Source organism: Neomonachus schauinslandi, chromosome 7 (assembly GCF_002201575.2).
Source record: "Neomonachus schauinslandi chromosome 7, ASM220157v2, whole genome shotgun sequence".
Taxonomy (NCBI): Eukaryota; Metazoa; Chordata; class Mammalia; order Carnivora; family Phocidae; genus Neomonachus; species Neomonachus schauinslandi.
Window position 1 is genome coordinate 84,216,835 of NC_058409.1, and position 26,172 is coordinate 84,243,006.

At 37.1% G+C, this 26,172-nt stretch overlaps 1 protein-coding gene across 1 annotated transcript in view; it reads left to right on the forward strand.

Annotated features, from left to right (window-relative positions):
• Positions 1–26,172, forward strand: part of CAMK4 (calcium/calmodulin dependent protein kinase IV) — a 201,352-nt gene that overhangs the window by 152,846 nt on the left and 22,334 nt on the right. Inside the window, exons 6-7 of the mRNA XM_021698985.1 lie at positions 22,372–22,462; positions 24,512–24,586. Coding sequence (XP_021554660.1) covers positions 22,372–22,462; positions 24,512–24,586 — 166 coding nt within the window. The remainder of the gene's footprint in view (positions 1–22,371; positions 22,463–24,511; positions 24,587–26,172) is intronic.

The window sequence follows — 26,172 nt, forward strand, 5'->3', positions numbered from 1 at the left end:
TACTCAGTATGAGTTTGCCTTTTTACCAACATGTGCATCTAACCAATCCTAGTATCAGTCTTTTTGTTGGGCAGGGGAGTAATATAAGTGGTTAAAATAATTCATTGTTTTGATTTACTTTTTCTAATTATAATACTGAAGATGTCATGAATATTTCTTGGATTTATAGGCCATTTTCAATCCTCTGACTTGGTCATCATATCCTTTACCTTTTTCTATCCTTTGCTCTTTTTGCAATGATAATTTTACGTTTTTTTTTCTTTTCTTATTATGTAGGAGCTCTTTATATATTCAAATTTTAATCTTTACTATATATATCTTTATATGTAATCTATATCATATAGATAGATGGATAGATAAAGTAAATGTTTTTTCCTAGTTTTGCTTTGTTTATGCTGCTTTGTGTAATTTTCGTTTTTATAGTGATTTGAAAAAATTTTTTAAGTTTTTATTTAAATTCCAGTTAACATATAGTGTAATATTAATTTCAGGTGTACAATATAGTGATTCAGCACTTCCATATGATACTGGTGCTCATCATGACAAGTGCCCTCCTTAATCCCCATCACTATTTCACCCATTCCCCCTCCACCTCCCCTCTGGTAACCATTAGTTTGATATGACAATTCTATACATTTTGCTATGCTTACCATGATAAATATAGTTATCATCTGTTACCATTCAAACTTATTGCAGTATTACTGACTATATTCCCTATGCTGTACTTTCATCCCCATGACTGACTTATTTTATAACTGGAGCTTTGAACCTATTAATCCTCTTCAGTTAATTCACCTGTCCTTCCAAGCTACTCTCCTTTCACAGCCACCAGTTTGTTTTCTGTATTTATGATTCTGTTTCCGTTTTTTTTTTTAGATTCTACATATAATTGAAATCATATGGTCTTTGTCTTTTTCTGTCTGACTTATTTCACTTAGCATAATAATCTCTACGTCCATCCATGTTGTCACAAATGGCAAGATCTCTGTCTTCGTATGGCTGAGTAATATCTCATTTTATTTATACACACACACACACACACACAAACACACATATGTCACGTCTTCTTTATCCATCCGTCTCTGGATGGACACTTAGGTTGCTTCTATATCTTGTTGTGAGCTTAGTGAGCTTGTGTATGCATTTATATTTTTAGTTCCTCTGGTGCTTTTCCTTTTATAGCTTTAGACAACATCCTTCAACCTCTATTTTATGTTTCATTAAACTTAAGCAGTATCACCACCCTCTTTCTACCGAGAAAAATAAGGAAATTAACATAGATACACTTCTTCTATTGACCTCCACCTTCAAATTCTTTCTTGTCATATCTCTGTTTTACATTGGTAAGGTTCATGTCATTTATATTCCGCATCTTGTTTGTTTTTTGGGGTTCTACATTTAAACGGACTTGATGGCCATCAGCCCTTTACTGCATTTCTTTCTCTTTATTTCTTATGTGGCTGAATTTATTCATTCAAGTAGTTAGGATTTTGTTTGTTTATTTTCTATGAGTCTTTTTGCTTGTTTGTTTTTTCCTCTTTCCAGAAAGACATAGCAGCAATATATCCCCTGAGTTTTTTTGTGACTTTTATGGCCACTTTATACTTGCAGGACATACTATAAATTTGCAGGACGCTTGGTTCTAACCGCAGCAGTCAGTATGCATTCCTCTGTAGTCTCCTTGCACTGAAACCTGCCTTGCAAAAATCTGACACCAACTTTATATTTCCCTTCTTTGAGATAGTCTGCTTTTTTCTGCCTACAGGTCTAAGAATCCCTTCTTTATCCTTGAAGGTCAGTAACCTGAGCAGGTGCGTGTCAGTTTCCACAGCTCTTCCTGTGAGAAAAGCAGCAATAGCTTTCCCCCCATTTTACAATTATGTACCAACCAAAGCTCAGAGAAATTGGCTTTTGCACAGTTGTACAAATAGTGGACCCAAAGTTGTTAAAACTCCCAGTCTAGGTTTGACCACATTGCCAGGCATGTGTACAAGTCTTCTTTATCAGCCTTTGGGACTCTGGGTCTTTTACGTTTTAATCTGTACAAAAGCCCACTAACTTAAGCAGTCTTATGGGCTTTGAATAATTTTCTGCACTTACCTCTTTAACTCAAAGCAGGTGGAACATTTGAGCTATTTCGGTTTCTATGACTCTCTGGCCCATTTCTTAGGGAACTTCTGAACCTTAATCTAAGGTTCTTCCCCCTCCTTCATTCACCTTTAATAAATTCTGAAGCTAAATGCATATATTTGTTTTTATTTTTATCTTTTTCTTTTCCTGAGAGATGTAAGTTCAGAATTTCAGCAAATCTGCGTCTTCTCTGCACTCCCCCGTGCATTTTCCACCACTGGTGTATAGCACTAGCCACCCTGTATTTTGGTTAGTTGTACATGAGCCTGTCTCCTGAAAGAGGCAGATTATCATCTCTAGGCTAGGAATAATGATTTATTCATCTGTATCTGTCATCCTTTTCCTCTGCCCTCTACCCCCCCTTACAAACACATACACAAACCCCTTATGCCCCTTTGTATTCATAGCACATAACAAACACAATACATATTCATTGACTTGAATCCAGTTGTTTACAAAATCTTGTTTAGGATCCCAACATTTTGAGTGCTGGGAATATTTTAGAACTGGCCTTATATCCATGGTTTCTAAAAGACAATAGGACTTCTAATTCATTTAATAATTCAATAAACTGTTAAATCACATTACTTTCAAAAATCACATGACTTTCAAAAATGATAATGCTAATCCAATTTTCCAGGAGAGTGCTTTTCATGGAATATAATGTATTTTAAAATTTAAATAAATTTACATGGCATATTTCTCTTTGTTTTGGAAAGATACCTCTAATTTCATAGAACTTGACATGCTGATAGATACAGGGGAAAATCCATGTTGAAAAACAAAATTTCTCATGCATACACTTTACAGTCCAGTATTGGTTTCTATTCCTCACACTTTAACCTTGAAACACTTACATTTTTTATGAGTAATAGGTTGAACATGTCATGGGTTCTGACCAACTGTGTGATTTATCCTTTGAAATATTCCTTTGAATGTTTGAACTCATCCAAAATGTATCTAACTTTTAAATTATCTTCCTAACTTTTGTCTATGAAGTTATTGTTACAGAAACTCAGGGTTTAATGGCTCTGGATCCTGCAGAATTCCAGAAATGCCACCTTATTTTAAGTTGAATATCATTGAGAAAGTGCCTTATTACACACTAATTGACCATGTTCAAACCTGCTTATCCATGTAGTAGGCCATTTAGTAAAGAGGCTAAATGCTTATGCTAGATTTTGCTAGAAAACTGAAGGAAGAATCTTGAGAGGAATATGTAATTGGAACACATGGGGCTACCTCAATAATAGTAATACCAGCCATCACTACCATGTGTTATTAAGTACTGACTGTGGACCAAGCTTTAGCTAACAGCTTTATGTACATCATTTCCCTTAATCCTCATACCTATAAGGCTGTTCATTATATTAATTTCACAGGTGAAGAAACTGAGACTCAGAAAGATTAAGCAGCTTTTCCAAGATCATGCAGCTGGCTCATGGCAGAATCAGAACTAGAACACAAAACCAAAGATGACTTCAGAGTTTATGCTCTTAAGTCCTCTGCTGTCTGCTTTCCTCTATAGTAACCTGCTATAGACTCTGTTCAGCCCAAAGCCAGAGACACAGAGGAGCAGACGAGGCCTTAGCATGGCAAGAATTCAAGGGCCAGCAGTGAAACAAGACAAGTGAGATACATCCATTTTAAAGATCACATAGCAGGAAAAAATTCACATTTTTTTAAAGACACAGGTGCTTTGCAGCAGGTGTACCTCTTTATGTTTGCCTGTGCTTTTTTACTCTTGGATTCAGCTCTTGAAAACTACCTATTTGACATAACGAGAATCACTTTACATGCTATAATTAAAAAATTAAATCTGTCTCAAATAAATTAAGAATATGTGCAAATGGATATTCCATTCTTTTTAGGACAAGTGTAGGTGGGAATAATAATAGCTCCACAGATGTAAGTCTTCCAGGTGCAGTCAGCTCTGTAACTTTATCAATATCCAGAATGATGGAAAGTTAAACATCCCCAATGTGAGTCAATAGTAAGAAATTGGGTAGAAGACTTCTTTTTTTTTTTTAATTTTTTTTTAGATTTTATTTATTTGAGAGAGACAGAGATAGTGAGATAGAGAGCACAAGTGGGGAGGAGAGGGAGAAGCAGGCTCCCCACAGAGCAGGGAGCCCGATGCGGGACTCGATCCCAGGACCCTGGGATCATGACCTGAGCCGAAGGCAGACGCTTAACCGACTGAGCCACCCAGGCGCCCGGGTAGAAGACTTCTTATTCAGTACTTTGTAGCCAAATTCAGCTTCCATTTAATTATTGTATTTCTTTTTTCAAGTAGTTGCCTTTTTATGCCAGTTTTTTGAGGGTCACAAATACAGTGCAGCACTCATGGGCTGATTATTCAGACTGGTCTTACCTGGCATACACAGCTCCAGAGCCTGCTGATGACCAGGTTGACTCTTAAATAGCAGCTTCCAATGCTTTCAAATATCGTGAAAAGCTTTGGAGGTAGGATATACTGTCTCCATTTACCATAATCCACTGTTCCCCAGCCTAGTGAGTAAGAGCACAGATTCCAGGCCAGACGCTGGATTCAAATCCCAGAACTGCTACTAACTATATGAACTTCAGCATGTTATTTAACTTGGCTGTTCTTTATGTGTAAAATGGAGATAATGGAATTATATATATTAATATTATTTATAGGATTAATATAATACACATAGGGTATAATAGGTTTGGTATATTAGGTAAATCACTTGGAACAGTGCCTGTCACACAGTAAGTGCTATAGAACAGTTATTAAATAAAAATATTTAAATTTAAATGGAGTTTTGCCCACTTCACTCTCATGTTATCTGCCCCTCCTTTAGCAGTATTTGAGTTTGAGATTCCTATTCTAAATAATCTCTTAAAGTCTGGACTGGCTCTAGGATTCTTAGAGTAATCCTTTAGCGAGGGCTTTAAAAGAATTTGCCTGTAAAATACCTTGATTATCTAAATTTATTATAATCTGAAACCTTCTTTAATAAGACTTAATATTCTAATATAGGCACTTGATGTTTTTTAAAGTATAGATGAGTTGAGGCCACTTAACGCTTAGAAGCAACTTCAACACATTGACACCTTCAGAGGTTTGATAAAATTGCATTTTCTTTCCTTTAAATGAAATGTCACAGAACATGATAGATCATTTGGTCACTTTTATCTGTGAAGATCAAGAGATTTTGTAATTGTCATAAAGCATAGAGAATCTCTGAGCAATCACCATATTTAGGCAAATTTGATTTATTTTATAATTTTTTGGAGCATCACTGAAATATTTTAATTACTAAATGGACTGTTGATACTAGTATCTGAAAATGAGTAACCTTCAATTTAATTCCTCATATCAACACATCCACATCATATCTGGGAACTATTAAAATTTTTTTCCTATTTTGGTAAATGTTCATTTTTTATTAATAAATCTTAAAAGATTTAGAAATCATAAATTATCTAAACATTGTACAAAGAGTAGAATATTAATAAATAAGCACTTCATCTTTACTTAAAATATGGCCTTTAAAATGGTTAAAACATTGATTCAACTGTTTTATAGATTTAAGAATTTTCCAGAGGATTATCTCTAAGCCAAGCACTTTTGCCTCTCTTTAACTTATTTAATATGATTTTTATCTTTTATATCTCTATATAAGAGACTGTGGGTGCATTTCACATCTGGCACTTCTTTCAAGCACTCCCATGGGCTCACAAAAAGGGAAGAAATTCTTTCTAACCAAGGAGCAAGCTGAAATTATTTTTTTACTATAGGAAACCTCAGAAACTTATAAATGAATACTGTAGAAGTTTTGATCAACGTTGAACTAAGTGCAGAGTTTCTCACATTTGTCATTTTTTCTTTCCTTAACAGTTTTAACTGGTACACTAGTAGCAGTAATACATTCAAAATGGTCTCAAATACTGAGGATAATTCCAATTTTAGGTATCAAGTAGAATATTATTTAGAAAACATTTAAAATATCTGCAGTAATGGTGGTAATGTCTGCTTCTGGACAAGATGGAGTAAAAGAGACTAATTTACATTCTCTCTGAAACAAAAAAACAAGAACTATGCAACATGGTTTTCAGACATTGAACATCAGGCAGCCCAGGACAGTGATCCTTGAAAAAGGGAGCGCAAATAATATGAGCCATACAATTGCCTGGAGAGAGTTTCCAGGCTGCCATATAGAGAGGAAAAGCCAAGAGGAGCCCCACAGTCTCCCTGGGTTGAGGCAGAATAGAGTCTGGGAAGCCAAGGAGACCAAAGTTCACAGAGCAGAGTGTCTGAGAGGAGAGAGCTGCTCTGAGAGAAATCTCTGGAAAGCTGCAGATACCCTTCCTCCCTGATCTTCTGGTGAGTACTGATCAGCACATGCATGTGAGGGAACTACCTGAGGCCAGGAAAAGAACCACAGATTAGAGGGACCAATGCTTGCAGCTCAGATAGGGATGGGAAGAGTTTGCATTTCCAATAGCTAGAGTAGACAGTTTTAACAAAGTTTGACAGCAAGCCTCAAAAGGATCAAACTATTTACAAGTAGTGTACCTTAACTGCATTCAGAACAGAACTAAAAAAGATCACAAATACATCTGTTTTTGTCCAGCACCCAGCACGATAAAATCACAGTGTCTTTTACCCAGTCAAAATTATGAGAAGTGCATGCAGTAATAAGCACATCCAGAGTGAGACTGGATGAAAGCAGGGGAAAAAAATGAATCAAAAGAAATAGCCTTAGAAGTGACACAAATGAAATCAGTAGTATAGAGAGACATTAAAACAGCTATTACTATATTCCGTATATTCAAGAAGGTAGAGGAAAAAGTGAGGATGTAAACTATATATGTGGAAACTATTTTTAAAAAAGACTGAAATTAGACATCTGGAGATGAAAACTGCAGTATCTGAGTTGAAAAGTATACTGCATGTAATGAACAGCAAATTAGACATTTCAGAAATAAAAGAAAGTGAACTTGAAGACATAGCATTAAAAACTATCGAAGGTGGAACACAGAGAAAAAAGGCTGAAAACAAAATGAACAGAACATCAGTAAGCTTTGGAACAACTTCAAGTACACACACACATATATACATATATATATATATACACATATACATATATATGCACACTACATATATAACTACATATATATAATTGAAGTCATTGAAGAATGATGGGAGATAGAATTATATTTGAAGAAATAATATGCAAATTAGCCCATATTTAATGAAACTTGTAAAGCCACACATCCAAGAATCTTAACAAATCTCAAGCACAAGAAACATGAAGAATATGATACCAAGGCACAGCATATTCAATTTTCTTAAAACTAAAGTAAAATACCATAAAAGCATCCAGATAAAAGACACATTACATCAGAAGAACAAAGATAAGGATGACATTAAATTTTCATCAAAAGTAATGCAAGTAAGAGACATCAAAGTATTGTAAGGAAAAAAAAGCAGCCTAATATTCTCAACTCAGTGAAAACAACTTTCAAAAGTGAAGGCAAAATAAGGACTTTATTAGACATACACAACCTAATTCATCACTAGCATACCTACAATACTAGAGTAGGTTTGGTTATACACTATAAAATAGAACTGATTGATTTATGTTGTATTCACTCTCTAGCCTGCTGACCAAGGCAGCTATTAATAGTGCCTTAAACAAAGAGCAGGGTGAGTTGAGTTCATTAAGTTTCTTGAACACAGAGCCACACAAGGTTATGAACTGGGATAGATATCATAGGACATTTATTCTAATCCAGAAGTATTAGGAGCTATTTCCTGTCTCAACTCAGTGGTTCCACCATTTATTTATTTAACAAACATCTGTAAGTGCCAATATGTGCTAGACCTAAGAATGAATTCTAGCTGTTCCCTGGGATTTTATGTCTATTTGTTGATGCCTGTCATAGAGCCTCATTCAACCCATAATTCTGATCATTCATTCATTCACTCCTTCTTTCACACATTTTTCTCAACGAACATTTATCAAAAACATACCAGACCCTTTGCCTAGAGTCTGTGGGTACAAAGGTGAATAAAATAATGCCTGCTCTCGAGGAATTTATCTATTACTTTGATAGAGAAGTATATAATTAACTGTAATAATAAGATCAGAGTATTACAGGGATATGAAGAAAATGCTACTGGGAGGAGCAGAGAAAATGATATTTATTTTGCTTGTGGGATTAGAGGAAAATTTCACAGAGGAAGTGGTATGTAATCTGGGTTATGACGTGTTCCAGGTACTGTTGCTGTGTTAACAAATGATCCCCAAACCTACCAGCTTGAAACAACTACTTTATTGTGCTCACATATTCTCTGCGTCAGGACTGTAGACAGGACATGGTGGGAATGATGACTGTCTTTGCTCCATCATGTCTGGAGTTTGGGCTTGGAAGACTCAAAGGTTTAGTGGCTTGATGGCTGGAAACAGGAATCATTTAGAGCTGTCTTCACTCACATGTCTGGCACTTGAAATGTCTGCCACACAGGACCTCAGCAGGGACTGTCAACTGGAACAACAATGCATGGCTTGTCTATGTTGCCCAACATTCTTAAAACATCACGGCCTTAGGATCATAAGACTTCTTATGTGGCAGCTTAGGGATCTAAAAATGAGTATTTAGTACACACGATAGAAGCTGCATTGGCTTTTATGTTCTAACCTCAGAAGGCACACCCTGTCACTTCCATTGCATTCTGTTGGTTCTAGCAAGTCACAGACCAAATTCGGTGGGGGTAGGGGGGGTTAGACTTCACCTCTAGATGGGAAGTGGAAGGATTCTGGAAGAGTTTTGGATGTGTAATACTGTTGCAAGAATCTTTAGAAAATACAGTTTGGCACATGAAAGATTATTATTATCTGGGAACCAAGTGGGAATATGTATGGCATGATTCAGGAATAGTAAGTAAGGCTTTGTAGTTAGTGCATGGTAAGAATTTTCCCAAGATGATGCACAGTCAGAAATTGGGGGCAAATTTTGATGTGCCTTTATTTTCATACTGAAAATATTAGACTTTAACTTATAGGCAATGAGGAGCCCTTAAGTCTAGATTGTTTTTGTTTTTATTTTATTTACTTTTAAAGCTTTATTTATTTTAGAGAGAAAGTGTGGAGTGGGGAGGGGCAGAGGGAAAGAAAGAAAGAATCCCAAGCAGACTCCCCACCTAGCGCAGAGCCCAACATGGGACTTGATCTCACCACCCTGAGATCCTAACCCGAGCCAAAATCAAGAGTCAGATTCTCAAGGGACTGAGCCACCCAGGCACCCTGAATGTTTTTGTTTTTATTTTTTATTATTTTTTTAAATTATTATTTTTATTATTATGTTCAATTAGCCAGCATATAGTTCATTAGGGGTTTTTTTGTTTTTTGTTTTTTGTTTTAGTTTTTGATGTAGTGTTCAACGATTCCTTATTTGCGTATAATACCCAGTGCTCATCACCACACGTGCCCTCCTCAATACCCATCACCCGGTTACCCCATCCCCCCAACTCCCTCCCTTCTGTGACCCTCAGTTTGGTTCCTGGAGTCCAGAGTCTCTCATGGTTTGTCTCCCTCTCTGATTTCTTCCCATTCAGCTTTCTCTCCCTTCCCCTGTGGTCCTCTGCACTATTCTTTATGTTCCACATATGAGTGAAACCATATGATAATTGTCTTTCTCTGCTTGGCTTATTTCAGTCAATAAATGGGCAGAAGACATGAACAGACACTTCTCCAAAGAATACATACAAATGGCTAACAGACACATGAAAAAATGTTCAACATCACTAGCCATCAGGGAAATACAAATCAAAACCACAATGTTTTTGTTTTTAAACTAGAGGATTGACATGAGTTACTATGTTTTAGAAAGATGACCTAGGTGTAGGGATGTGGGTGGGGGTGGTTAGAAGATAAATGTTAATAGTGCCAGTAGAGAATATGAAGGACTATGTACTTAGTGGTAACAGTGTAGATGAAAAGAGTAGATGTGAGATGTATTTTGGAAGTGGAATTATGGCTAAATAGCCAAGACTAGTGAGAGAAAAGGAGGCATCAAAGATGACTCTGAAATAAATGAGAATGTAGGTACTTGGCTAATAAATGAGAAGCCCCAGCACTTGGCTGCTTTCCTGAAGGTAGATTCCTCTGGTCCTGGGATGCTCGACAGATCGAGGTTTACCATAGATCTCACCGCCAGCCAATCCTAACCATGCCTGTTGATCTGGTCATGGGAAGTAGTAGTCACCTACTGCTTTTCCCATATATTCTGTTGGTAATTCTGAAGGCATCAGAGAGTAGAGATCAAGTACAAAGACAATGGTAGTGGTAGGTCTCCAAGGCAGATATGACACAAAGGTAGAGTATTCACTTTGAAGTTCTTAATTAAATTTATAGGTATTGATTTTGAATTTTCCGAGGAGTAGAGAAGAGCAAATTCATGCAGTTTAATTTTTCTTCCCAAAGGAGAGCTTATAGTGAGAATACCGTTTTCTTTTTTTAATGACTGGTTCTTCTTTGTCCTGTTAGATTTTTAAAGAGATTCAAACTTCCTCCTACCAACTCCTGAGACATTATCAATTAGCCACACACAGCCCATTGAACACAGCATAGCTGTAATTAAACTAAATTACTATGCAGTAGCTTTCATTACACAATGACACGGTTTTTGTTAGGACCATAGAGAGAGTTTAATTACATGTCTAGACACCCCCTGAATTCAGAGCAGCAGTATTATCTTTGTTTAAAAGAGAGTTTGAGCTTTTGGTGATTGCATTTTTTTTTTTTTGAAAGACCAAATGGTAAGATATATTGGGCATTTTTCTTCTTCTTCTTTTTTTTTTTTTTAATTCTACTTTCTACTTTAATGCATATGTGATTTAGGAGCCATTTATACATCTGTGGATATAAATATTTTCCAAGAAAAATGTATAGATTTTCACTCTTTGTCATATTTGATATACATTTTACTTGCATCCAAAAACTTTCTTTCTGTAATATATCCCCAAATATCTACTCTTGACTTGTTAATGTATAAAGCATTTATGGTAATCTGAAGTACAGTCATCTCTTATAATAATATTTCCAGCTTCCTCTTCCTTGTGAGGAAGTTCATCCCTTTGCATGAGCATAGAGTACTTTCTGCATTTATCCTCAATCCTGCTCATTCAGCTTCTCTGTGGACTCTTAGCATCTCTTATCATCTCTTGACAAGAGCATGCAGTTTCAGGAGCTCCTGTTTCTTTTGTGCTCCAACCTGCTCTCTTCTTTCTCATTACAGAAATGTGTTTGCTGCTTCTTTCTCTGTAACTGCAGATGATTTTTGGACCATTTTCCAAGTGATGTATTATCTCTTGAATACAACCTTCATTTAATTGGTCAAGACTTTTCATAGCCTCCATTCCTAAAATCTCATCTTTCCTGAAATCTGACCACATACATTGGAAATAAGAGAATGAAATTATCACATGCCTACCCTCTCTCAACATTCTCAACAGCCCCTCAGAAAGTTGTCCCACAACATGCAAGTTCTTCGATCTCATATACAAAAACACTTTATATATTGATTTCTTTGTTGATTACATGTACATTACTTCAGTTTTCTTTTTTGTATTCTCTTAGCATGAGACTTGTCTATTTAAATCAGAACACATCACTTTTTCCATTGATATTTTTGCATAATTTAAAATGATAGTCATTTACTTAATAATTGTTCTTGAAAGAAATAGTAAGTGCTTCATTTAAGTCTTGAGTGAATGTTTTAGATTTTGAGTTGAATCTCAGCAAAATAGTGTAGATAAAATTATACTTCCCACTAGAACTATATAGACCCTTCTTACGAATATGTACTTAGTAGACTTTTATAACATGCACATTTATGTATAGACAGAAAAATGAATTTCTAGCCTGTTGAAAGTATCCCTATTACCTCACTCTGACTTTGCACACCAGGAGACTCACACCAAAATCAGAAACAAGATCTAGAGTCAGTTTTTCATGACCACTTTGCCTATCAAGTGCTCTAACCTGACACCCCAGGTTTTCCTACCCAGTGGCATTCCTAATTATCCTCCCTGTTAGCATCCTGCTCCCTTTCCCCTTGACATCATTACTCCAGCTACTCCATTGCTACTCCAAAATTCCCAGCTTTGCTTTATCTAGACACTTCTAAGCCACACCCCAAATCTAAAGCAAAGATGCTTCCATGGGAACCTTATTCAGGGACAGCAGCAGGCTGGGTGCTTTTCAAGTGCACCACTGGGGGGTCCAGCATGGTGCCTTCATTTACAAACAGAGGACTTTGGCTTGCCCACTGTTCATTCACATGTCTCTATAGCTGGCCAAATTACTACTCAGTTCCATTTTCTTACACTGGCAAGTACAATTTATGAATGAGACATGAAGGAAACTGAAGAGAAAACTAACAGATGAATTTTCGACTCTCTTTGCCCAAACTCCCCTGAGGCATATGTTGTGTTGGATATTGAGATCAACTTCAAAGGATGTGAAGAAATTAATTCAGCCATAACTATCAACTCTACCACAGAAGAATAAAAACTATATAATTATTCAAGATGTCATTATGAGGATGAAATCCTTTTGCCTGACCTTAGAGTTAAAATGTTCTTACTGGGTTTTGGCTTTTCTCAGAGTGATGCTGTAAATCTCAAAGCACCTTTGAAGTGGCTACGTATTATTATCCAATAAGTATAGTATGTTTCATAAGCCCACAGATGCTGAGCCTTATTTCAGTTAAATTTATCACAATGATGTTGCTATGGAAATATATTGCTACAATTTAAGCACGAAAATTTGAACTTCTACTACAGATTAATAATTGCAAATGAATATCATTTGCAGATTACCACCATTCTTTGAATATCTCTACGTTAATGACTCAAAAGTAGAACAACATACATGACTATAGGAAAACTGAGTTATCTGATGATCGTTCAGAAATATTTTTTGAGTACGTACTTAGTGCCAGGCACTGTGCAAGAAACTAGATATCTGAAGAACCAGATAAAAACTTCCTTGTCTTCACGGATTTTTAGTCTGAGGGAGACATCCTAAACATAAAGCTTGCAAAGAAACGGACATGTTGTAAAGAAAAATAGGAGGCATCCATGAGAGCATATAAGGGTGGGCACGTATGTTAGTTTGGAAGGACGGATACACCCTCCCTGAGGAACTGACATTATAAGTTGAGTCCTGAGGATGAGGACGGCTGGCCAGGTTAAAAAAAAAAAAGGTAAAAAAGCATTCCAGGAAGAGGGGTAGTCAGAAAAGGATGCTGAGGTGGGAAAAAAATTGGGGCTTGGGAGGAATTGAATGAAAGTCAGTATGGGTAGAACAGAGTAAGAGAGGGGAAAGGAGCAGAATATGAGGCTGGAGGGGAAGTCAGGACTCAGATGACCAACACCTCGAAAGCTAGGATAAAGTAATAGGAAACCATTGAAGAGCTTCCCAAGGAGAAGAAATGGCCTGTTCTCTTATGTTGCTGTGTGGACAATAGATTGCAGGTGGGGCCATGTTGGAAATCAAAGAGAGTTAAGGTGGTCTAGCTAAGATCATGGCAGTGCCATGGAGAGAAGCAGGGTGATTCTGGACACATTTTGGAATTGGACTTCACAGCACTCTGCTGTGACTAGGATGGAGGCACTGGGGGAGAAGAGAGAAACAGTTTCTGACTTCAACACTTGAGTTCACTGAGGCACTACATTTTGAGGTGGGAAGAATGGAGAGAACAGGGCTGGAAGAAGGTCAAGAGTTCAGTTTTAGACATGTTGAACTTAAGGTATCCGTGAGACAGCCAGCTGGAAGTGAGACCTGGGCAGGTGGACATATGGACCTGGAGCTTAAGAAAACAACAGTTTGAACTAGAACATCCTTTTAGGATACTATCATGGAATAGTCTTTACAGTCTTAAACTGCTAGCAATATAGTGGCATCATGTCTTTAGTTCATTTGAGACCAGACGTAGTTACCAACTCAATGTACATATTCATCTTCAGAGCACATCATTCATAGCAGATGCATGGTATTCAGAATAAGCCAACATGAAATGCCTGCCACTTATATAAAATTTATGTTTTTAAAAATCCATTATCTAAATAATATGATTTTTATAGTTAAATTTCATGGAATAAAAAATTAAACTTAATTATAACCCTACTGCACAATTTACTTATACACATGTGTACTTTGGGGGGGGCTATAAGAAGTAGCTGGAAGGAAGGGAATAGACGTACAGGCTCAGAGAGAGTTCATAGCAAAAGAGAAGGCTACCAGCACAGTCTTAGTAAAGATCTCATTTAAGAAGCAGAGTCAGAAAAAAATTTGTGTATTTATTGATATACTTCACAAATGTTTGTTGAGCATCTACTGAGTTCCAAGGCCTGTTTTAAATTCCAAAGCGGGAATCACACACTGCAGGGTGTTTTGTTTGTACCCTGTTCAGGCTTTTAAAATTTTCAACTTCAGTGCCAACATTTAAAATTTGTAATATTTTACATCAGAAAATCTGAATTTCTGTCTTGCCTTGAAAAATCAGAAGAGCTAGGAACATAGGGCCTGCATTCCTGCCTGACAACAGTTGGCTGAATCTGAGTCTCCTTTGCCTCTTAAGGGGCCATGCTTTCCAGGGACGGAGGCAGTCCCTGGGACTTCCTGATGTCTTCCTTTTATTTTACACTCTGTCAACTTCCTTCATTCTTTCAGGATATCTTCCTGACCTCTAGAGAGTTTGTGACCTCTGCTCAAGGGATACAAAATCAAATACAACGTTGTTGCCCTGCATGACCAAAGCAATGGAAAGATGTTGAAGATTGTAAGCAGCGGCATGATGTGACCAAATTTGCGCTTTAAAAAAATTATTCTCATGCCACTGTGGAGCATGGGCTGCAGGGGAACAACCCTGGAAGTTGGGAGGCTGGTAATTAAGCTAGTCATCAGAGTAATTGAGAGGGAAACATGTTAGTGGCCTGGCTGAAGGTAAGAGCAGTTAAGTGAGAACAAGGGACAGAGAGATGCATGAGGCACTAAGGAGGGAGGGCTACCCAAGGTCACAGATCATGGATTGAATGTGTTGGTAAAGGAGATGGAGGAGTTGGGTAAACCCAGGTTTTTGGCATGGCCAAATGGATGATGTCATTTGTTGAGTTTGGAAATATAGGTACCGGAGTAGATTTAGGGTAAATAATGCTTGGTTTTGGAAATGTTGAGCTTGAAACACGTGTGAGACATTCAAATGGAATGGAGAGTAGAAAGTTCTATGGAGTCAGAGCCACAGAGTGGTTGGGAAGGCAATAGAGATTTGGGACACATTGGATAAGTGGTACTTTATTTGTGGCTTTCAGTGAGCTCACTCTGGAAACCAAGGAAAAGCAGAAGGTGCTGAGCAAGTCATAGACGGGGGCGGGGGTGGGGGGACCAGGGGAGGCTGAGGGGAGAGCAAAGAGTGAGTACCAGGCAGCCAGTGTGGCAAGAGCCTCAGAAGATGGGAGTCCAACTGAGAGACAAAACCATGTGCTCAGAGGCCAAACGTCAAATAAAGAGGCAGAAAGTGTGTGTTGGGTTTGATGAGGTCCAAAATAAAATTCTAGTGTGTTGAAAAAAAGGAGAGGGAAGAAAATGGAAGCTGTGAGAGGAGACCTAGGAGAGTAGCAAATAGCTGAGAGCAGCGAGAGAGCAGGACAGGAATGTGTGCATTCAGAGAGACCATGGAGGTGATGATTGTTTTCTTTTCCTTGTTTCTTTTTGATGGTGATACTACCCAGTCTAGAGCATCATGTATATGATGAAAGTGAAGAAAGAGGGAATAGCAAGAGAGAAGTGGGAGAAAAGGCAAGAGTGAGTGCCTCTGAGTAGGGAGGGAAGAAATAGTGAAATAGTGAAATAGGATCCCACAGCAGCACCTCAGGATGGCTCTTGAAGAGCCTGAGAAGGAGAATGGAGCATAAGCAAAACAACAGGCTTTGAAATGCAACTCTTTATCCGTGACAGATACTATTTATCATAGTGATTCTTTGTCTTCTAATGGAGAAAAGATAGAGTAAGAATGTTTCAAATCCAAATCGCCACATACTTCGTTCCTTTTATATCTTCTAAATGTTCTTGGAAACTCTGAACACAAATATAATAATTTCCGTTTCTATTTCCCTTAGATTTATTTCCAGGGTGAAGAAGACTAATATATAATACATTCTATTACTCTATAATTTATAATGCATCTTCTTGGGAAAAGGAGTTGTGGCAAATTAAGTGAAGAACACATACAAAATAAAGCTATTAAAGTGGAAAAGGGAATTTTTTAAAAAGCAGAGAGAGGGAGAAGTAAGTATGTCCAAACCAGGCTAGCTAATTATAATTGAAACCGCTTGTACATTGAGTTTTTGGCCACCAAAACAGAAGAGGAAAATGTGATGAAATAAAAAGCAAATATTTTCTGATCAAAGTGTCCTTTGATACTTCAGGAAAGAGCAAGTTTTCCAAGTCTCAAAGGATTTCTAATTGTAATTTATTGTATAAGAGACATGGAACAACAGCGATAGAGTCCCGACAGCTACCATTTATAGAACAGAATATCCACTCCATGCTGAGTGCCTCCATGCTTCACCTCTGATTCTCAGTACAACCTTTGAAGTGGGTGCTACTGATGGGGAAACTGGGAGTTGCAGGGAGACATTGTTTTCAGGTCGCACGCTAATATATGGCATACTTGGGGGGTATTGCCCCACAGCGCCTCTCATGCTGTTGTTCTTTAATAATGGTTTCAAAAATAATGCCATAAAAACCTTATTATGCTTATTTCTTCTGTCAACCCTTGACCAAAACCAAGGGCATAATATTTGAAACAACTTTGCAAAGATATGTCCTTGGCACCAGTGCATTAAATGCATCATTATAAAATCCTTAAAAATGTACTGTTACCTACCTTGATGACTCTGCAGATAAAATATTTGTCATTTTATGCTTTCTTCTTTTTTCTTTTTTTAATTTTTTTACTTCAATTCAATTTAATTAACATGTACTCTATCAGTGATTCAGCAGTTGAATACAACACGCAGTGCTCATTATCAAGTGCCCTCCTTAATGCCCATCACCCACTTACTCCATCCCCCCACACACCTCCCCTCCAACAACCCTCAGTTTGTTCTCTATCACTAGGAGTCTCTTATGGTTTGCCTCCCTCTCTATTTTCATCTTATTTTATTTTTCCTTCCCTTCCCCTATGCTCATCTGTTTTGTGTCTTAAATTCCACATATGAGTGAAATCATATGGTATTTGTCTTTCTCTTACTGACTTATTTCTTTATGATTTTTTCTAAAAAGATAATATACTTTTAAAAAACTGAGCAGTAAATTAATTGTGCTTCTCTGCCTCCTTCTTTTCCACCTCCTTTTTTTTCTTTTTATTCTTTAAAGTTTTAATTAAATTCGTATACACCTGGTTATTTGCTCTTCCAATTTCTTTATTAAAGGTTATGATTTTTCAAGATTCAGTAGTTAGATGCTACAGTTGTTGTCAGATTTATTATTTCTTTCTCCATTAAACTGTTAGGTTTTAGAGGTCTTCCAAAGTGGCATTTAGTTTTTAATGTTATTGCTTGCCTTTGTTTACTTTAGTTATGATTACTTTCAACACTTGGTTTATTCTAGAATATGCAATTATCTCATTTCTCAATTTCTCCTATCCTTTTGTCTATTTGTATCAAATCCCCATGACTTAAATAAACTGTAGCTAAGATCAAGAATATCTTGATAGGGTCTCTTTCTCCATAATTGGATATTTCTTAATCAGTTCTGTATCATTGATATGATATGTCTTTGCACAATTTCCCATGAGTACACAATTTTGAGAGGCATTTTTCCCGATTTCCTTTTCTTCACTTCATGTATAGTGATCTTGATGTGGTCGGATAAGATCAGTGCTTGATGACATTAGAGGTGTGTATTTCATTTAAAACCCACTTTGAAAATAAAGGTCAGTGTGCGTATTGTTCAGCTCTTAAACTGCCCTTTTTATGTGTTCAGATGCTCTAAGACAGAAGTTTTCAAAGTATAGTCTAAGGATTCCTGGAGGGTCCCTAGGACCCCCTTTTAGAGGGTCTGTGAGGTCAGAACTATTTTGTCATACTATGAAGGTGTTTCAAGCACAGTGTGTGTCCTGTGATTTTACCGTAGACTGTGCAGAAGCAGATGGGAGAATCCAGTTGTCTTCTATTAAACCAGAAATTAAAGAGATTTGAAAAACTTTAAAACAGTAACACCGCACTCATTAATTTTTTTGTTTTAGAAAATACATTTTTATTAGAAAATGTTTATGTCAATATGTCATGAGTTTATTGTTTTTTTAATAAATTAGTAATTTTTTTATTTCTCGTTTTTAACTACTATCATAGTAACTAATGTTAGATGTAACTCATATAAGCAAAAATTCCTGGAGGTTCTCAGTATTTTTTTTTTTTCCTATAAAGGGGTCCTGAGACCAGGAAGTTTGAGAACTGGTGCTCTCAAAGTGTGGCTGCTTCTAACAATTGTATCTTTTGGGGGGAAGACAAAAGATCATATTCCATGTTTTCCTTTTTGCTTGGCTTCTTGCCTTGAGATAATGTAAAAGTTAAAAATACTAACTAGTGGTTAAAGGCAATCAGTGGAACTAAGCAAAAATAAAATACTGACTCCTGCCATTTTGTCAGTCAATACATTTAAATGCCTCCTACCACATGTGTACATGATTATATCTCGAGTTTTCATAATCTTTCTACACCAAGTAATTTATAGCAAATGACTCCTGCCTGTATTTTTAAAAGCCCATGACCTTCAGTATTTCATTGCTTTATTCTGTTTTTAAATTTGTTCCTCTGTTAGTGCTAGCTCTTAAATCTATTATTTTTTCTAAAATTTTTCTTCTGTTATCTGGTTTGGCTCTCCTCTATGGAGTGCCAAATGGTGTCGTTTTGTTTTATTTTGTTTTAATTTGGACTTAGAACACAAAACTACCATTTTGGGTAGTTTTGTACCATTTCTGTTCAAGAAAGCCAGAACAATATGTAATGAGCGTCTTTATATAATTAGTACTTTCCTAAACCAGTGCTTGTAAGTTTATCTCATTTGTTGTTATTGTGCTGCTATTTTCGGTGTCATTTTCTTCCCAAAGCAATGGAGCTTCTTAATTGGGTTAGATTGGGAGTGGGGGAGATCGATATTTTCCATTGATCCCAAACTGTAATTCTTAGGTATGTTCCAAAGCAACTCTATGAGAAACGCATTTTTGCCTTCAAACTCAGCTATGCAGGATGTAGCATCTTCATCCTCAGGGGTCTGGTGGGTTTTCACTAAGGCTGAGCATGGCTCTCTGCCTTCCCACCGATCCTCCCCTTCCCATGGCCTTCCCGCTCCTTCATCATTCTCCCCTCCGCTCCTCTGTCGTGGTTCTCCTCTCATGCCCACCCTACACAATCAAGCATCTGCTTGGGAGTCATGTGGTGGGCAAGGCTGTGACTCCACTACCACATGCCTGCATCTGAATCCCAATTCCAGGCGTCTAGTTGTGACATTGCACACATCTCTGGCCTCTTTATGCTTCAGCTTTCTCATTTGCGGAACAAGCATCAATATGATTTACCTCACAGAGCTGCTACGAAGATTAAACAAGTTGATAGGTACAAGGTGTTTATAATAGTGCTTGGAATACAGTAAGTGTGTAGGGCATTAAGGAGTGAGCTCGACCTGGTAAGACATGAGCAAAAGCAACTTTCTTTTGTCTCGCGGTTGTCCTGGCAAATCAACCCTATGAATTTCCTCTCCTTCATGAATAAAATTTCAAGCCATTCCTGTAGCTTCTCCAGTCACTCTTGGAAAAGGAAAAGACCAAGATTTTAGACTCATTCAACTTTAAACTGCTCCTTTCCCCAACATGGACCTTAGAGATCTGTAATTTGTAAATAGAGGGGATAGGAATACTTGTTATTTTCTTCTCTTTCTCTTTATCCACCAACCAGTCGTGCTCCTTCTAGGGTTGTTGTGAGGGCGACAGTGAGGAGAGGGAGAGGAGGTGGAGGGTTAGCAAAGGTCTTCCCAGACTGGTGCAGTTATGGTCTGGCATCTGTGGTCTCTGGGTGTGTCTGGTGACAATGCCGATGTTCTTTCCCTGTGGGACATCACTGATGGCTCTATAGAGACCCACTGCAGGGCAGTTCTCTCACTTCAGGTAGTACCTCTCTGAGGAGTCAGTGGTTCCTCAACCGCCTATACCACCTCCCTCATGCTCTGCTTCCTGCAGTGTTGAGATGAGATGCATCACCCCAGCATGAAACATTCTTCAGGGGAGACTCATGTGTGGTTCCCTTCTGCACAGCCCACATTGAACCTGTGAGAAATGAGCACCCTTGTTCAGTTCTTCTTTGAGGGCAGCTGAATCTCACTGAAGCCCCCTCTTCTTACTCCCCTGTTCTAACCACCTCTCGTTTTCACGAGTGAGCTGGGTATCAGTTCCTGTTTCCCCAAATCACTAAGTGAGACATGTCAAGCACCACAAATTGTAACCTTGAAGCTGTCCACCTTCTCTTACTTGGCTTGCAGAGAAAGAAGAGATTCCCTCCCTTCCCCTAGGATATAGGAAAGGAGAAGAACTGAAGTACCCTGGCAATTTTTTCTCTTAACCCAACAGAAAAATGGGCAAAGGATATAAATGGGCAGTTCACAGAAGAGGAAAACCAAAAAGCAGATACTACACCAGTAAACAGAGAAAGACAAATTAAACCAAACCTAAGGTACAATGTTTGCACTGCAGCTCAGCAGAAGTTAAAAGTACAGATTTGGTAAAGATATTGGGAAAACAGGGCGCCTGGGTGGCTCAGTTGGTTAAGCGACTGCCTTCGGCTCAGGTCATGATCCTGGAGTCCCTGGATCGAGTCCCGCATCGGGCTCCCTGCTCAGCAGGGAGTCTGCTTCTCCCTCTGACCCTCCCCCCTCTCATGTGCTCTCTCTCATTCTCTCTCTCTCAAATAAATAAATAAAATCTTTAAAAAAAAAAGATGTTGGGAAAACATAATAAATACACTGTTTGTGTGAGTAAATGTTGATGGAGTTTAAAAATTTTCAGTCTACCTTTTGACCCCACCAGACGTGCTTCCAGCTCTCTGTCCAAGAGAAACACAAGCAAAACCACCCAAATATCCAAGTGCTAGAAGGCTTATTACTGCATTATTAGTAATTTTTAAAAACCTGAATGTCCGTCAAAAAGGGACTAGCAAAATAAATTATGATGCATTCAACAAAATGGACACAAGTGTTAAATAGAATAAGCTGTAGTGATTTGTGGGAAAGGTTTCAAAGACATTGTTAAATGAAAAAACAATGTAAAAAAATAATATTAATCATACATTTATATAAGAAAATGAAAAAATCAGGAGTATTTCCTTGCATACATATATTCATGTTTGTGAATTCATAGAAAAACATTCAAACCATTTCAAAGTGATGAGTGATTACTTTTGGAGAGGGATCTGAGACTAGGGCAAGCAGGATCAGGTAAGACTTCCACATTCACAGTGAAAGTATGTTACACATGTGATAACACATAATTTAAAAGATAATTTAAAATAAAATAAAATGAGTAGAGTTGCTAGGAGTGATCTTTAAGATCATCTCAAATATGCCACTCTATATTGATAGTTGGATTTACTAATCCTCAGAAGAGCCTATGAGAGCATTTAGCATCTTTAAACAATATTTATCATATTAAGGATAGTCCTCTATAATAATTACTCACATCTAAATACCTGTTCAAACAATAATTATTAAGTCTTTGCTATGGTTGTGAGCTTCTAAAATGACACATATAATTATGCTTTATTCAGATAATAAACCAGACAAATTTCAATACACAGAATACACTTGACTTTATTATAATGATAGTTAGCAGATTTGAACTTATATGGTAATATGCATAAAGAGAACTGCAACTATTATTCTCTGAGGAGTAAATATTTTATTTCTGGACATTGGTTTTATATGCTTTAAACTGCATTTCACTTTTAGGTAACTGTATATAAGCTGTTCTTGAATTATGTGTGGTATAAACTTATTTTCCTATTGTGTTTATTTTTAAATCGTATATGTGTGTTGTCGAATCACATAACATAGTAAAGATTATTCTAATTCTGAAAAGATTAAACATAAATGTTGGAACCATAAATAACGGTTACTGGAATGTTACTCCGTTATGTTCCCTATTTAGTACCTACATGAAAATGGGATTGTCCATCGTGATCTCAAACCAGAGAATCTTCTCTATGCAACTCCAGCCCCAGATGCACCACTCAAAATCGGTGAGGACATTTCCTGAAGTCTTATGACCCCTTTCCCAGAGCAGAAGAAATTTATTCCATAGAATTTTAAAATATTGTTCCATCCAGTTTTGCCTCCATTTAATTTCCTTGGATATTTCATGTCTGTAAAGGAATAATGCATTGTTTTGGAAGTCTGAGTTTTTTCCTGATATATTTATCTGGAAGCAGTGCCTAGGAGTTGGTGCTCCAGTTCTGGACACAAAGGAAACATAGCTCTTAGAAATGACAGGGACTTCAGAAGGTGATGGTGTATTTTGTAGATAAGTTTATATAGAAGAAAATCACAGATAACATAACACTTCTTTTTTTGTTACTTTTTATTCCATAAATTAGTTGGAGCTTAATTTTAGATATTCAAGGACTTTGACACAAAATGCTTAGTACCGATCAGCGAATTTAGGATCTGAGTCACTTGTTTATATGAACAGAGATAAATTAAGATCCGTATTTCTCAGAGTGCACTCCACAGAACACTGGTTCCTCAGCTGAGCGAACAAGAGTAAATACTCTAATTCCTCTTTGCGGGGGGGGGGGGGGGTAGGTGGGAGTGATTTGTGGAAGTGCTAAGTTTTGGTCAAATAAATTAGGAAATGCCAACTTAAACAAGATTTTTTATTTCTGCAGGACTTCTCAGAACTCTAAAAATGCTAATGTGTAAACTGACATCTAAATTAGTATTTGTGACGCTTTTCCAAAGCCTTCCTTGACTCTGGGAACCTTGTTTTTTCTCCCAATAAGCATTTTGAAGAACCACAAAGATGAACTTTGTGAAATTCCAGTCTACTCAAAGAGTTCTTTAAACAGCATTTTAGAAAAAAAGCATATTAAATGTTACTTTCCCTGTCTTTTCATTTGCAAGTAATAATAACAGAACTTATTTTATAGGAATTCTCCTTAGCAGAATCTGTGTTAAATCCTCTGAAGGACATTGTTCTTTTGGTGCTGGCCTGTATAATGTTAATCTGATAAGTTCACTGCATTAGCAGTGTTAACACCTTTGAAAATTAAGTTATACATATCATGGAAGAGCCCAGACAACATAATGTGCTTTATGAATGCAAGAACCCAAAGAAAAAATACCGAAGTCCTGCTAGGCAGCCGGCTTGTTCTTGTAATCACTCCTGAAAGGCAGTGAACAGCAGGGAGACTTCCATTTCCTTTAACATCACTTTCAAAGATTTTATCCCTAAAGAAATTTCTTTAAATGGATGGATAGATACTAATTTAGACAGGAGAGGCTTTCTTTCTAAAGGACTTCCTGCTGCTTTCCCTGATAAGGATCAGCACCTCCGTGGAAATGTGGGTTTATCTTTGAAGTCTAAAATGGCATCAATTCTGCACCTGCCTCTCTTGAAGAATGGCCTTGAATGGTTTCCTGATGTTTCCTGAGTGAGAGAGAAGTAGCCCAGCAAATAGACCATAATGGTAGCAACTTTGGGTAATGTTTTACCTAAGTAATATTCTGAGGAATAAATAAAGAGGATTTTTGAAAAAAAAGAAAAAGTGTTATATTCCTCATATGAGAGTAAATCCTTATCCATCAGATACACCAAGGAATGATGTTATTTTGAAGCAGAATGAACCTTTTGATATTTCTGTTCATGTCTTTGACATTCACAAAAGCCTAATTTTTTATTTTGATTCCTCCCCTGGAATGCTAATTCTATATCATTAATTCTATATTATACTTTAGAGCTACTGTTTCATAATTCTCAGAGTTAACATTAGACAAAATATATCTACTGCTGTTACTTCAAGAACAAATAGCTTATTTGCTAGAAGCTGGGAATTATAGAGAAGAGCATAAAATGCATTTGGGAGTCATATTTTCCTCCAATTTAAAGCAAGGTTCGAATTACTGTTATTATTTTTCAGTTTCTTCTCCCAGGTGACTGGTCCCCTTCTTTATCCAATCATCAGATACAAAAACAAATGAGTCCATTTTATTTTGAATAACAGAAGTATTCTGTCATCTTATGAAAGCTGAGAAAAGACTTGTTTCATTAAATTTTTCTCTTGTGTTGTTAGCTGATTTTGGACTCTCTAAAATTGTGGAACATCAAGTACTCATGAAGACAGTGTGTGGAACCCCAGGGTACTGCGGTATGCTCTTTAATACTGATGTTTACTTTTACTGTTATTTGAAATCTATTTTTATTTGGTGATCTAATTTTTTCACTCTTAATATCTCTATTTAAAATGCTTACAATGTGGGGGATGCCTGGGTGGCACAGTCGGCGATTCTCCCCCTCCCTCTCCTTCTGCCCCTCCCTCCACTTCTCTAAAAAATGAAAATAAATAAATAAATCTTTAAAATGCTTATAGTGTGATGCAAGTCTCCATGAGGAAGGCACATATAAATGATACTCAGACCACCTCTTTTTCTGCATGAAGGTTCAGTGATGTTGGTTTTATGTCACCCCTCTTAACAGGGAAAGAGGGAGCCCCAGGGGGTAAGGACTGGGTGCTCTGCACCTGTCTTTTGGGCAGTAGGTACTCTTAAACCCAGTTAGGAGTAGAAGGACAGTCACCAAGAAAGAGGACAGGGAAACAGCTTTGTTTCTGGTTGGAAATAGGGCCGTGAGCCCTCAGTCACTTTCCTTATTTGCTTTCATTTGGGAGGGTGTGTGAGGAGAGAGTGTGTCATTAATTCAGGGGGCATATAGGACAACAGTGAGAATGGGGTAGTCCCTAGTCCTCATTGACAGCACTCACCTAGCCTTACTAAGACAAGGGCTTCAGGTGGGGTTCCCCACCAGAGTCCTCCAGTCTCTAGAGATGGACTGTGTGACATCCTCACATCCGAGAACCACATAACTAACTCATTTTAACAGCTTTTGAATTCATAGAAATCAGACTGCAGAAGGCACAATTAGATATCCACTGAAGCAAATATATGATTAAATTCACAGAATTGTAGTGCTAGAGGAAGCTTTAAAGTTCATTTACTAACATCCTCATTTTGAGTTCCAGAGTATGACTTTCCCAAGATTCCATATCTAGTTGTTAGTGGGTCAGAGATGAGAATCCAGGTAGCCAAGGGCCTAAAAACAGATTTATAAAATTCCCTCTTCAAAAAAGCAATATAGATAAAATCAATATAATTTTCTTCATAGAAATGTTAATCAGTTATTACTTACAGCTTAAAATGTTTTTTTAAAGATTTTATTTTTAAGTAATTTCTAAACCCAATGTGGGGTCAAACTCATGATCCCAAGACCAAGAGTCACATCCTGAGCCAGCTGCCCCTAAAATATTTTTTATTTTAGTGTTTTAAATCTCAAAGTATTACTTGATCATTGTAAGAAGTAAAAATCCAAGTATATGTAATCAGTATTAATAGCCTTATGCATTCTTCATCTTTCTCCATGTTTCTATAGTCACATAAACATTTTATAATTTTGCTTTTAACTAGTTAGCTTCTCTAGTGAATCTAAAATATTATTTCCTTGTAGCTCAATTGTCCATAAACCCAATAATTACACAGAATTAAGTATACCTATCTTTCTATTAAATCTTTAAATTGTGCCAAATATTCTTGCTCTGGATCTTAAACTCTTTGGCAATAAGAGTAGTTTATCAATTAGGAGAAAACTCAGAAAACTCCAAGTAACTGTGGCTTAAACAAGATAGAAGTTGATTTCTCTCATGTTAGAAGTCTAGAGAAAGGCAATTCTGGTGGTTTCTCC